General features: G+C 35.9%; 1 protein-coding gene across 1 annotated transcript in view; it reads right to left on the bottom strand.

The window, feature by feature from the left end:
• EYS (eyes shut homolog) overlaps positions 1-15,734 on the bottom strand; it is a 1,182,030-nt gene that overhangs the window by 572,475 nt on the left and 593,821 nt on the right. Inside the window, 1 exon segment of the mRNA XM_031455943.2 lies at positions 4,972-5,096. Coding sequence (XP_031311803.2) covers positions 4,972-5,096 — 125 coding nt within the window.

Below are 15,734 nucleotides of genomic sequence, written 5' to 3' on the forward strand. Positions count from 1 at the left end.
GCTTCAGTTTCCTTTTTAAAGTATTCTCTGCCTCTATTTATAATCTCTTTTAGTTCCTTTAGTTCTTTGATCACTCCCTTTTTGAAGTCATGATGTAGTAGACTTTGGAGGTCTATTTCATTGATCATTCTTTCAGGGGATTTCCCTTGTTCATTTAATTGGGAATGGTTCCTCTGCTTCTTCATTTTACTTGTATCTCTCTGTTGCTAAGGATTATGGAGTATCAGTTATCTACTATAACCTTGAAGCGATTTTTTTTTTAAGGACACAGAAATAAAACTAAAGAAACCAAAACCAAAAAAAAAAAAAAAAAAAAAAAGAAAAGAAAACCCCAAAAACAAAAAAGAAAAAATAAATTTAAAAAAATTTTAAGAATTAAAAAAGTTTTTTAAAGAAACAAATTAAAAAAATAAAGTTAAAAAATTAAATATTAAAAGTTTAAAATTTTTAAAAGAAGGAAAAAATTTAAAAATGAAAAAAAGAGAATGCATCCCTGTGTAGACCATGCACCCCTAAAAATTTTGTTGTGAGATCTGTTTTTAGTATGGATGGTTGTCTTGTCTTCCTTTGGTATGTGTTTGCTGTTATCCTTTTGATTGTAGGCGTGGCCAGTGTTCTGCTGACCAGAGCCTTCCCTGGCCATTGAGTGGGGCCTCCTTTCTGTCCTGTGGTTGTCATAGCCTTGACAGGGCCGGATCTGTTCCCCTTTTGTTGGAATGGAGGCTTCCGGATCCATTTCTGAGCTGGGGTGAGTAGTAGGCAGGGTGGGAGTGCTTTAAGTACTCTGTTGACTTTGACTCTGCCTTTGTCCCTGCTGTAGCTGCTGGAATGTCAGTACACTGCTCTGGCATCCCCCAGGCTCTCTGCCCTCAGAGCTACTAGTGCAGTTACTCCAATTTCTGGGTCGCACAACTGAATCATGGTGCACTATTGGATCAGTACCTTTCCTAGCACTTGCCCCCAGGGCGAACTCCGCTCACCAGTTCCAGAGGCCTGTGGGTCATGACGCTAGATCAGTGAATCTCCCAGTGCTGCATCCGGACATGGTAGGTGGGCTTGCAGAAAACGGCCACACCTGCTCGCATCCCCACTGTGTGCCAGAACTCTCCTCTTTGCCTGTTTGTCTTAGAGGTGCAGGTCTACAAAGGCACTCATGGAGCAGAAGGGTCACCTCTGCTTGGGACTGTAAACAAATCTTAGTCCTGCCTATGAAGCTGTGGAGCCCCTGGGTATAGATTCAGGTTTCACCCCACCTCCACCTGGGAGCTGTGCCCCAGTGAATATAGTGACTGTGGCTGAGCGCCATCTCTCTTCTCCTGAGAATGCGCCAGCAATGGTGCGGCAGGCCTGTGGAGATACATACTAAGGTGCCCCTCCTCCTAGAGAGTACCAGACGTGCTGCTTTTTAAAAAAAATTTATGGGAGACCCAGGCTGTTCTGTTCTGTATACACTCCCTGCCATAGCACATAGCAAACTCTAGTCCCCTGAATTGCCTCTGTGCCGTCGGCCCCAGTCCTCCACCCAGCTTGGGCAGCCTGCCCTGTCCCTCACCCACCAGTTCAGTGTAAGACTGGCGTTTGCAGGGACCCTTTGTGCCCATTTCACTTAGTTCTGTTGGCCAAGGGCTGCTGTGCACACATCCGAGCCCCAGAGATTCCCCCTCCATCCACGCTGACCTCTGTTGGAGAGGGAGAGACCCAGCTTAGGAGTGCTGTTCTTTCTTTGCTGTTCCCTCCTTGTGGGACAAGTCCTGCGCTAATTTCCTTTTTCTTCTTCTTCTTTTATTTTTTTCTCCTACCAGATTTGTGACGAATTTTGTCTTCTGAAGAGGGTGATGTTCTGCCAAAGTTCAGCAGGTGTTCTGAGTGGATGGGTGGGTCGTGGGTGTCTCTCTTGGTGTATTTATGGGGGAGGGTGAGCTAAGAGCATCCTTCTACTCTGCCATTTTGGCCACTCTCCTAGAAGACTGAAACTATTGCTGATATGTTATTCCTTGAAGCAAATGATAGGTATGCAATGCTTATTATATTGTGTTATAAAATAAATATGCATCAAACATTGCTTGTATATTCCATATTCTTTTGATTGAAGAAAACAATTCACAATATATTAACAATTAAAAATAGTAATATTGTTTTCTTCTTGTTTCTAATGCAGTGAAGGACATTACAAAGGTAATAGTCTTATGGTTTAAATAAGATGGGAACTGTGAAAGAAAAAAGTTAACCAGATCAGTTAAAAAGGCAATGAAGATTTTTCAAGAGTATTTCAAAAAAAGAAAGGAACTACTGGAAGAGGGGAGAGAGATGAGACTCAATTGCACAGAACCAAAGGTGGGAGTGGGAGGATTTTCAAATGCTGGGGTTGAGCCAATGGACAACTGAGGCTGTTGAGCTCAGGCCATCCATGTTTGCCTAACTTACATTAGGAGCCCACCCTCCCATGGAGACCAGGAGAGAGGGTGCTACATCCTTCTGTGATTTTATTTCAAAGGAATGACTCTCAGGTCCTTGAGAAAGACCTTTCTGGGTTGTACAATTGGCAAAGGCTGCAAGGAAGTTTCAATTTCAGTGGGGCAGAGAAAGCATTTACAATGACAATGACAAGTTTCTCAAGGGAATGCTCTCAAGAAAAGAGGTAGGGGCCAGGAGTCACGAAAAAGCCTGTCTAAAATTTAGCAAAGCAGAAAGGAACTCTAATGTTGTCTTCATCCAAAATAAGAAAATAAGAAAGGAAAAAAAAGTTAGGGTTCAAGAATGGAAACTGAGTGCCAACCATACCTATCGAAATAAATGAGTAAGATCTTGTCCTTGTACCTGTGTGGACAAGTCGATGGTAAGAAATGGGAACAGATTAAGGGAACAGAAAACAGGCTAATGAAAACCCAGAAGGTAAGGTTTGAAAAAGAAAAGTTCAGAAACAGAAATGAGGAAACCATCCTCTGAGTCCCATGTAGATCTGATGTTCATTGGTAATAAGGTAGCAAGATATTAAAAAAAAATACTGTTTTGTGATTTAAAAAATCAATAAATCAAAAGGTTTCATTAGTAATTCAGAAAAAAATGATCAAATCATTATGGTGTTGAACTCCTGGTGCTATTCTAATATCTGACAATAACAGAAAATAAATACTTACAGAATATATGATGTTAAATAATGCAGGTATAAAATAAATAATACTTTAGATGTCAAATTGTGATAAAAATAAGAACAAATTAGACTAACATTTTAAGTTGATGAGTAAGACAACTCTTTAAATACATAAATATACACAACTAGAAACACTGACCAGTTTAATAATACCACGCTCTGCTACAATCTAACAGTTATAATACTTTGAGTTTATTGATGAAAATAAATGTCACTATTCCAAAGATTTATATACTTTACTTTCATTTCATTTTCCCACTCATTGCCAAGTGATTTTTCATCTAATCTGGGAAAAATAACACAAAATTAAACCTAGACCTTAAGTAATTCTGCCTTACTAGTTAAAATGTTATGTAGTAACTGGATAACATAAATTAAGTTTATTTTCTTAGTCAGTTTTAGAATATGTGAAATTGATTTTTTCATACTTAAATCTTCATGAAAATACAATAGTATACAACTCTTTTATTTCATGTTAAAGATTATTTTTCTTTTCATGGAACTTAATTAAAAAGAAAGACCATTCTGTATCTCTTGTTCTAAATACAAAACTCCTGTCCCTGACTTAATAATCATGAGGTCTGGTGGCAGATAGTTTATGTATTTGTTTCTCTGTTTCCTTGCTCCAAGGACAATGCAGCATTTCTGCTTCAAAGTGAGTACTGCTGTTTTAAGAGCAAACTGTGTATCTGCAGTTCATATGGTTCCCTATATAAACACGACTGCACCCCTCCTGAGTACAGAAAGTGTCTGGGCACAGGGACTGCCCCGGGGACTGAGAGCAACTCTGGGTGAAGCATTCACATTTACAATACAGAGATTTTTTTTCCGTCCCCTTCACTTTCAATTTGCTCATAGGAGGATAACTGTGATTTCACTTACTGAGTGTTAAACATTTTTATATAACACTATAAATGGGACAATTTAGGCTAAAACAGCAGTGCACTTTATTTTGTAAAATGACCTGAATGTTTGTATTGGTGTTTCCCTGGAAAAGAGCTCACTAGCCATTGGATTTACTGCCTAGGCAGAAGATGAGCTCTGTGGTGAGGACTGTACCCAGAAAAAGAGCTCGTGCAGAGAGGATGGGTGGTGTGAAATCCAGCCGGGCCGCCGCTGGCCAGGCACCGCCCCCTTCTTAGCCTGGAGGGAGGGGTATGACCACCCACCCCTCTGCCTGTGGATGGGGAGTGGGCCTTATGCTAACTATGACCCTTCCTTAGGCAGAATCGTAAGTAGACTGCACTTTTTCCAAGATGTGCTGAATATAACTTCTCAGGTGGGATTTCCTGGTACAAAGCTAAAGAACAGTGTCTTCTAGCCCATTATATCCAGTTTAAATTTCAGTTGTGTTTTGCAGATTGGTGTGATGAAGAAACCGACATTTAAGTTTTTAAACTGTGTTCTGCCCAGGAGCCATGCAGCTCTGTTTGCACTAAAAAAAAGAGGAAGGGAGGAAAAGAGAAAACTACAAACCCTGAGGTACAGTGGAGGAGCCCCCAAGAATACCTCCACAGAGGAAGCGTGGTTATGTGAAGACAGAATTCTGCTAACTGGCAACATGATATGGACTTGAAGAAGTGTTCCACAATTGAAGAAGTGAAAAAAAAAAAAAAAGGCAATAATTTATAGTACTTAACTAATTTCAAGATAGAAGTAAATACCTGATGAAGGTAACTTTCCATCTGGAACTGTGTGAGGTGTCAAAATTATATTGTACAACACACACATATATCTACATATATATATATATATATATAAACACATGTTTTGGCAATAAATATGTACATTATGCATAACTATTATTTTTCAATAATTACCTTGTTGACATTTGCAAACAAATGTGTTGATGTGATCCTCCCGGTCTGCACCATTTAGACATGGTGATGAAGAACATGCATTTATATTAATTTCACAAAATTGCCCAGAAAATCCAGGAAGACATCTAAGAGAGAAAAGTGAAAAATACATATGTATATGTGATACACATGAGTCTATATTTTAGAGTTCATGTTTGCCAAATTAAGAATAAAATTAAGGACATGAAGCCATCACTTACTATAGTTGATTTATGAGAGATAATTTAATGAATACTTACCAGTATTTTCAATGAAATCTTCTTATGAGTTAAAGAATTGGGATGGATAGCTTAGGAGTGTGGGACTAGCAGATTCACATGACTATATATAAAATAGATAAACAGCAAGGACCTACTGTATAGCACAAAGAATCTCTTTGCTGTAAACCTGAAACTAATATTGTTAATTGACTACATTTCAATAAAAAAAAAAAGAAATGCAAAAAAAATTGGGATGAAGAGGAGTAAAAAACCAAGAGAACAAGAAAAATGAAAACAGAAAATCTGTATTTCTGTTGTGAGGCAGAATCATACAAGACAGCGTAAATTTTTATTTATTAATGTTCAGATTGCCTTTTAAAAATGCATACTCTCTGATAACAGAAATTATATTCCTAAGAATTACTGCAAAGCTAATACATTCTTGAGCTTTATACTTATCATTAATCGTTTTAAATATACCACTATCCAAAGAAATCATAGAACATTATAATACGACATTATGAAGCCATGATGATCAGGGAAACTATATATGTATGGAAATAATATGCTTTGCAAACCAACTTCTGGTTTCTGCCTCCCTGAATTCATCTAAATATATTTTAATGTGGTTACTAAGGAGGTCTGAGCTCTCCTTCCTTGAATTTGTTAACAGCGCATGTCACAATCACTTCCTTGTGCTAAATAGCTCTGAATCAAAATAATGCACATTACTGGATGGAAGGATGCATCATCAGCATGCATTTCAGCTGCCTGCACTCCTTCATTAGTAATTCTTTGCTATGTAAAGCTTTTTTATTTTTCTTTTCTTTAAATCCCTAATCACATTTAGTGAGCAAATAATTAGAAATAATCATTTAGGATTCCATTCATCAGACCGTTATTATTTCACATCAACTAAGCCTTTCTGAAATAGCTGATTTCTTTGGGGAATAAACACTGTTAACCATTTTTCTTTGTCATCCAACTAATAGGAAGTTTTAGGTCTATCTCAGCGCTAAAGGCCGGGCTGAATGCTAGGTGATTAGGAGAATTTAATGAACATATCATTTCTAAACAATGAAACACTGAAAACCAGACACCAGAACAGCCATGTGTTTGAATCGATAAATAAAACGGAAGAATTAAGATTTCAATGATGTGTTTAAACAACTTAGAGTAGACAAATTACAATATTGCATTCTTCCTGGGAACATCAATCTTGTATGTAATCATGGATCTGAAATGGATTCCATGGGGAATTCCCCAGGAGACCATTTGCTAATTAAACAGAAGCAAAGACAGTATAGTGCGTCATATTAAGGACACGCGGTATTAATAGTTTTGGAATTCTTGACATGGAGACGACGCAGAGATGAGCAAGATCTTGGGAATTGTCAGCTCTGTGACTCTGATAAATGACATAAGTTTTACATTTATAAGTATCCATTAGGTTTCTTCATCTATAATTGCAGGATTATATCTAAGCTAAAATTACAAGTCGATTTTGAGGATGAATTTAAACAGTATTTAAAAAGTAAATGTAAAATGTACTGATTAGAATGTGACAAAAATTCAAGTACTTTTTAAATGCTAGTAATTTTTAGTGCTCTTTTTATTGTTGTTATTTGTATTATTAAGTGAAAAAGGCACAGTATGGAGATAAGTTAAACTGCTATTTCTGTGTGCTTAAATCCTCTTAAAAAAAACCCTGCTTGCTATTCTTTAACCATCACAAAAATATTTTAAAATATTTTATAGTTTCTGCCAAAAAAGAGAATATGCTATAATATCTGAGTGCTATAGTTAAATTGATATAATAGTATTGAAATCTATCCTAAGAAATAATGATGGTTATGTATCACTTATCCACCTTTTAACTAGTTAAAAGAGGAAAATAATGCTTTTCTCTGGAGAAATCTGATGGAAAGTGATCAAAGTTCATGTCAATAATGGGATGAAGCAACATCACGTACATCCTGATGGCATATCTTGGAAAGGACACAGCATAATTAACATAGTATTTCTGCTCAGAGTGAATAATCTGAATCTGAATCTGAGATATATATATATAAAACCAAAATTAAGAGAGATTATAAAATATAAATGGCTTATACTCATCAAAAAAGTGAAAGTCATGAGAGACAGAGAAAAGCTGGTGTACAATTCCAGAACACATGACTAATGTCTTCCAGTAATCGATCCTGGTGAAGAGGCCAGAGGAGTGAACAAAATGTGAAAAAGGATGTTATTGAGATAATTGATGAAATTTAAATAAAGTCTATTATAAAAGTATTATAGGAAGTTTAATGTTATATGAAGTTTAATATCCAATTTTAATAATTGGCTATGATTCTATAATTGAATATTCTTAATCTTTGAAAATATAGAAGTATTTAGGGGTAAAGAGCTACGTGTCTGCAAAGTTTCTTTCATGGTACAGAAAACAATGTGTATGTACATGTGTGTTGTTTTTCATGAAGATGATACAGGAAAAGTGTGGGGCATGAGAAGACGGCCATGTCCCAGGTCCCAGGTGAGTCACTGGGATGTCCCTCATCAAGTGAGAGTCCTTGGCTTCATGTGGGATAGAATTCAAGAATGAGTCATAGTAAAGTGAGGGTAGATTTATTCAGAGACACATACTTCAAAGACAGAGTGCAGGCCATCTCAGAAGGCAAGAGAAAGCCATGAGAGGCATGGGGATTGTTAGCTTTTATGGGCTCAGTAATTTCCTATACTAACAAGCGGGAGGATTATTCTGGCTACTTTAGGAAAGGGAGGTGAGTTCCCAGGAATCAGGCCACCATCCACTTTTTTGACCTTTTATGGTTAGCCTATGAACTGTCATGGCGCCTGTGGGAGTGCCATTTGGTATGCTAATATATTACAATGAGTGTATAATGAAGATCAAGTTCTATTGGAAGTCAAATCTCCCACCATCTTGGGCCTCAAGGTCCACTGGGAGTTGAATTTTCCACCATCTCGGTGCTAACTGCTGTATCATTCCTCCCTAATGACTGTGTCCTGCCCCCTTCCTTCCTGTCTCAGTGAGATAAATTTCCATTACTGAGGATGCACTGATGTACAGGTACCCCAAGTGTACTGGTGAGAGTGAAAATTAGACCTTAGCAATGTGTTTTGAAAGCTACATAAATTTGTATTTATTTTAAGTTAGTAATTCCCTTGCCAGGAATTTATTCTTGAAATGTTATCATCAAAAAGACAAAGATGAACTAATGAGAATATTTTTGGCAGGCAGAATTCTAAGATGATGTGGGTGAAACTTATGACTGTGATGAAACATCACTGTGATTGTGCTAAGGTGTATGGCAGTAGGGATGTACTTGGACTGAGCCTAACCTAACTGAGTGAGTTCTTCCAAAGCAGAGAGACTTTTCTGACTGGTGCGGAAGAGGCAGGGAGAGTCACACTGTGGGACCTAGAAGAACCAAAGCCAAAAGCCATGTTGTGATGGTGGGGACCATGGGGCGAGAACCCAGGGTGGTATCTGGGACCTGTAAGTGTTCCCTGGCTGACAGAAAAATGGGATCCCAGTCCTGCAGTCCCAAGAAAATGAATTCTGCCATAACCAGTGAGCTTGGAAAGGGTCCCCAAGCCTCAGATAAGAACTGCAGCTGCCCCAGTATTATTTCTAATAGCAAGTAACTGAAAATCATCTATATGATTAGCAATAAAGATCAGGTGGGCAAACTATGACATAGCGTTCAGTGATTAACTTCCATGTTTGCAAAGCCTCTATGCACTCGGCCAATGTGAAAGCAGTTCTGTGCATGCATTTCTGTCTCTGTATAAATATATACATTTTTATATATACTCATGTGTTTTTATATCACATATTGTTATGGGTTAAACTGGTTCTCACAAAAGAGATCTGAAGGCCTAAACCCCAGTACCACAGAATGTAACCTTATCTGGAAATAGGGTCTTTGGCAGGTATATTAGAGTTAAGATGAGGCCATTAGAGCAGGCCCTGATCCAAGGTGACAGGTGTCCTTATAGAAGGGAGAAATTTGGACTCAGAGACAGACACAAAGGGAAGATCGTGTGAAGATACAGGGAGACTCACATCCACAAGCCAAGGAAGGCCTGAGGTTACCAGCAGGGATGGGGAGGTATGAACGTCCCCTCACAGTGATCAGCAGGAACCTCCCCCCTCAACACCCTCATTTTGGACTTTTAGCCCCCAAAACCGTGAGACGATAATTTCTGTTGTTTAAACCCGCTAGTTTTTAAGCCAGGAAACTAATACACATCTTTTCATACTCATGTTGAGGAAACTGCAGTAAAACAGTGACTATTTCAGTCATTGAAAATTTATTTAGGTGGGTTCTGAACATGAAATGGTTAGTACTCAATTATGTTTGACCTATTAACATGGCAATTTTGCTTCAGTCTTTTCATTTGTTTTATATTTTTGCATTTCATTTTTGAAGCTTTCATAATAAGTACCTATTAGTTTTATTACTTGCAAAAATTGGTAACCCTCTTTAAAGAAATTGGGGTTATTTATGTCCTTATATATGTTAAATAAAGATAAATGACTACCTTGTAAAGTCATTTCTTTCTTATGTTCCCTTTTCTTCAGTATCTTCATATCTGCCCTGTGATACTTCACAGTTTATGCATTATCTGTAAATATGTCAGGTTTTAATTTGATTTATTAAATACAGATATGACTGAAACAGCAGTTATCTTATAGGGAACTATATTCAATGCCTTGTAATGGCCTAGAATGAAAAAGAATATGAAAATGAATATGTACATGTGTGTGTGTATATATATATATTTATATATGTATAACTGAAACACTATGCTGTACATCAGAAATTAACACAACATTGTAACTGACTATACTTCAATTTAAAAAAAAGCAGTTTTCTGTTTCTACTGAAGCAAAGTAATTAATGGGAGATTAATATTGAATAGTCAGAATATGCACTGAAATTTCCCTATAAAACTTCAGTTCATGGCCTAACAGATTAAAGCTAGCTCTTCCTTCTGTGAAGTGTTAATGATTCAGTAATCATTTAAGGATTCAGTGAAAGCTACAAAATCTGCTAAGAAACGTGCTGGTGGTGTCTAGTGGGAAAGACAGGCGTCAAAGCAGTAATCGTACAGATGTACGGTACAGTCTTACGATGGAAACTACATGAACTATGTGGAACTACCCAAATCAAAGGTGAGAAAACTCCCCCTGAGGAAGGGATTTATAAGGTGACATCTGATTTTTGCAAGATAAGCAGAAAGCAGCCGCAGAGAGGGCTGTGGGTTGGGCTATATAGAAGGCTGATTAAAAATAGAACATCTATCACTGGACAAAGTTCAGTGATCGTGGTTAAAACATGAGAAAAAAAGGTTATAATGCCATTGTCTGTTAAATACATTATTTCTTTTGATATCAATCTTGATATTGTAGAAATACTTTTCAAATCTGCATTTTCTGTCACAAATAAATCTCATTAACTGCTCCACTCCAAACGGCCACTTCTGTCACTGCAAATTTATATAGGGGCAGCTATACATTATTAACAATCTGTGAAAAGTCACTGGCTAAATGTCACCAAAGCTGAGATATAGCTGCACCTTGGGATTCATATAGCAAACAGTTTAGTATTAATCATCTTGGACCACAAGATGTCTTGACATTTGAGCAGCAACTTTTTCCTCTTTAACTTGCACTGGAATCAGACCTCTATTATCTCAGCCATAATTTTCAGCTTAAACTGTGATAGAAAGTTTTACCTTCTAAATTAAAGTGGTGAAAAAAGTTGATCCATCAAAGACCTTATCACTCATTTAATCAATACTCATCTTCAGCCTTCACTTCCCCCACCAGCCAAACAAATGAGCAAGGGCAGCTATAAATTTCAAGCATCTTTAGAAATGCCGGAAGTGTTCTGAGCTCACTTTCTGTTACATTAACACCTAGGAGAAATGAACTTGCTGACCTGCCCTAAGACATGATGATTGATTTTACTCTGGTGTTTTTTATTTTGATAAAATAAGTAGGTTTCATACTTTTAAATATGCATATGAATCTTATTCTGGTCAAAGTTTAATAATATTATTAGCTCATCAATCTATGGTGCCCACAAGATGTCTAACTTTATTAACAATATTTTACTGAAAATATCTAATACATGATATCATGACTTAATTTTTTAAAGATATATCATTTTAGTTTTTAACTATGGAGCTGGTCACAACAATAATATAAAGAAAATATATTTTTAAACTAATACTGATCATAGAAAATTTTAAAATAGGCAATACAGAAAGTGGTCATCAACAAAGTTCTATCAAACGTAACTTGTGAGAACACATGTGTGCTTCATGTCTTTTGTAATTTTGTTCCATGTGTGGGCAGCAAGCCATGGATGAACAATTATTAGAAACAATTACCTTGATCCCCTATTTCTAATTATCAGGCCTGAGATACATTTAGAGGTAAGCTTTACTTTGTTTCCTGTGTAATTTCATTTTACATTAAGAAGACAACACATAAATAATTGTAGTCACCCCATAAAATTTAAAGATGCAATAAAGAAGAATAATTAGGGACTCGACACTTTGAAAATACCCAGATTGTGCAGCTGAACTCAAGAAATCCTCTGCACAGAGGTGCTAGGAATACAGTTTGCCATTCCATATGCCCCGTGAATACCTGTTCTGTTTTTCACAACTGAAACTTAAAAAAAAAAGAAAAGAAAAATAACTAATGATCAAATTAACTGATTTCTTACAGGTCTCTGTCAGTGGGCTCCTATTCTATTTAAAAATACATGTATGATAAAGTCAGGTATAAGGAGTATAATAAATTTATACATGGAAAAGAAAGGACCACCAGGACACTCTTTGTTGTCGTCCTCACTCTGGACCCGGGCTGACTGAGCAGCCATCATTCGGAGCATTGCCAAAGACCACAGCAGTAAAAGCCAGGAGCTCTGCAAAGTCTACGCCAGTTTCTCTCCCCACAGGGTCACATATCATATCCAGCCAAGTTCATTAGCTGAAAATACTGATGCTCCTCCACCCAAAAAGAAGTACAGTTACACTATGTGCTTGGAAAAGAGGAAAACTGGAATCTTTGGCAAAAAGAACTATGCATATCACAACATAAAATGAGGTGATATTCTAACTATATTTCTATGATCTATCTCTATCTCTTTCTCTGTGTCTGCAAAAAGACTCATGCAAATGAGAATTTTAACTTTGTGTATTACGTATGTATATAAATATATATATAAAAATTATATAGACTTAGAGTTGCCATGAATGACACATTCTATTTTATTTCTGAAACTTTATTTAAATAGTGTTCTGGCATTTATAAAGCACTGCATTTGGGGTTTTCAAATAATTAATTAGTACACTTGTAAATATATATTTAATAAAATAGAAAAATAGTCTTTTGTGAGTGAAATAGGAATAAACTGAGAAAAAAATTAAAGAGTTAGGGAGAGATGGTAAAAGCAAAACATAATTAAATTATAGTAAGTGGTTTGTGAAAGGGATTTATACAAAATCGGATTTCAAGCTATTATAGCGTAAATCAAATTTAGCCTTACTTGGCTCAAAGATGATATAGTTTTTTTTCCTTTAGACTATATTTTAGGTTCCAGGCTTTGTATAAAATTTAGATTCAAAGAAAATAACCTTAGTCACTTTCAATATTGTGATTTTCAGGTTTTTGGTTGTTTCAAAATTATCATCATTCTGAAGCATATTTATATGATATTTAAATGTCTTAAATGAATGGGTTTGTTAATTGTGTGTAGGAATTAAAAACAAAATTTGGAAATCATTATTTTACTGACATAAGAATTATACTTAATATCTTCATGCTTAAATTTACCCATTTGTCATCATCTATTTTTTTTTCACTCCCAAGGGCCCTTTTCTTTTTGCCTATCCTGATCTCAGTCCTTGCTATTCACAGGAAGTTATGCCCTTACTGTTTCCTGAAGTTAAGCCAGCAGTGTTTCCATATCCACTAGCATCATATATTCAGGCCTTTCACTCTAAGGAGAGTCCAAGGATTCCTTGTCTACTACCTTTAGCCATTAAGGTCCTCTTACTCATTGCTTTTGCCTGTAATTTCCCAGTTACTGCTCCCTCAGTCCAAGACAACCGCGTGCCCCTGTAGTTCTTAGTTTAAATTGCTCTAATGAAATGACCAATTCTAATAATTACAGAAGTCAAGACTGTCTTCTAAATCCTGACTTCTTTTTGAGATTTGACGCAATAGATCACTCTCCTCTTGAGAGCTCAATTCTCCCTTCACTTCCATGCTATTCCATTCTAACATTTTACTACTTTTCTTTCACTATTTTAAGCTCAGTCACCCACTTTCTAAATGTGCTTTCATTGAGCTCTAAGATCTGTCCTCTCCTTTTTCATTACCTGTAAGTTGTTGCTAAGTAAGACCACTCCCAGATAAATGTCATTTATCACCAAAATGACAATGAATTAGACCTAAAGTTAGACCTAAATGTTGAGTTTCCACTTAATTATCCCCACCATAGATGGTCTACCGACACCTCAGAATGAACCTAATACCAAGCTGCCCCAACCTCTTCCAATCTATTCAATAGGCTATATGAAAGGATCATTCTTATTTCACTCTGATTGCTCAGGTTCTTCAAGGGAATCTGAAATATTTCTCAAAACTTTGCCCAATTCTACTATATTTACTGTTACTATCCTCTTTCCTAAAACACATTGAACTTTTAACATTTTCCTCAATTTCCTGATCCTCTATTCTGATTTTCATCATCTGCATCTTTTCTTTCTAAATCCTAGATTGTAATAAGTCACTCACTTTCTTTTTGAAAAAAAAAAAAAAAATTCTGTCCCTGAAAATTGATCATGCTAGATTAGATGAATTATGACCAGGGGAAGGACAAACACTAGCATGTTGATTCCCTGTCTTCTAAATACATGTGATTTCACCCCCTAAAATGAAATATATATATTTGAGCTAAATTTATTACAGGTTATTTGACATAATGAATCAGTGTGTATTATCAGTCACATTCTGCTACAGATTCATTCTGAAATGTAACTATTTTTCTAAGATTGTTCCCATCTTCTTATCTATTCTACAGTAAGAATTTCATCAGGTAAATGTAGAGAATATATATATCTCATCCTGGGGAAAGAGAGAGAGAGATTCAGTTTCTTGTCACTTAATGCCCTTCATGTACTGCTTACTGCAGAATAGTGTTTTCTGCAAATTGGAGAATTATTTCTTGCCCTTGACTAGATCCCAAGAGGTAACACTACTGAGATGGGACACAGATGAAATAGACACCAGTGGCTGAATTACAACTTCTGAGACATTTATTAGAGAAGCTGGTAGGAAGAAAGTTAAGAAAAAGAATTATAGGCAAAAAACAAACAAACAAACAAACAAAAATATATTTGCAAATGATAAAAATGATAAGAGGTTAATATCCAAAATATACAAAGAATTCATACAATTGGACATCCAGAAAACAACAAACAAGCCAATTAAAAAGTGGTCAGAGGAACTGAATAGATATTTTTTCCAAAGACCTATAGATGGCCAACAGAAACAGAAAAACCATCACTAACCATCCACAGCACTAACCTTCAGGGAAATGCAAGTTAAAACATCCGTGAGATAATGTCTCATAGCTATCAGAATGGCTATTATCAAAAAGATCTCAAATAGCGAGTGTTGGTGAGGGCAGGTGTGAAGAGGAGATTAAGAGGTACAAACATCCAGCTACAAAATAAATAAGTCATGAAATGTACAGCATGGGGAATATAGTCAATAATAATGTAATACCTCCCTATGGTGATGAATTTGATTAGGAGATACAAACTTCCAATTACATGATAAATAAACACTATGCACAACATGATCAATATAATTCACACTGCTATATGCTATATATGAAAGTTGATAAGAGTCAATATTCAGTTCTCATTACAAGAAGAATTTTTTTCTTTTATTCTGTATCTATATGAGGTGATTGATATTCACTAAACTTATTGCAGTAATCATTTTATGACCTACATAAATCAAATCATTGTGCTGTAAACATTACATATGGCATAATTATGTCAATTATGTCTCGAGAAAACTGGAAGAAAAAATAAAGTCTTTGCCTAATAATTAAAAAAAAAAATTTACATTTTCATTCCATAGGTTGAGAAGCACAGCAAATTCTATTAAAGCAGAAAAGCACCTCTACCATTATTATATATTTAAATAAATGTCTTTCACCATGATACATTCTTAATGTGTGATTGATTTTGATTATTTAATAATTTGCATCTATTAATTATGGTTTTTTTTTTTTTAGCATCTTCATAGTTTGGTTTCCAAAATAGATAGCATCAGAACATACATTAGAAGACTTCCATATTTTATATGCTCTAGATCAAGTTATATGTAGTGGGAAGTGGCTGTTGTAAGCTTGAAATTACTCATATGTAACATTCTCTTGACTTACACTCTTTTTTGGAGATAAG

Source organism: Camelus dromedarius, chromosome 6, assembly GCF_036321535.1.
Source record: "Camelus dromedarius isolate mCamDro1 chromosome 6, mCamDro1.pat, whole genome shotgun sequence".
In the NCBI taxonomy this organism is placed as follows: Eukaryota; Metazoa; Chordata; class Mammalia; order Artiodactyla; family Camelidae; genus Camelus; species Camelus dromedarius.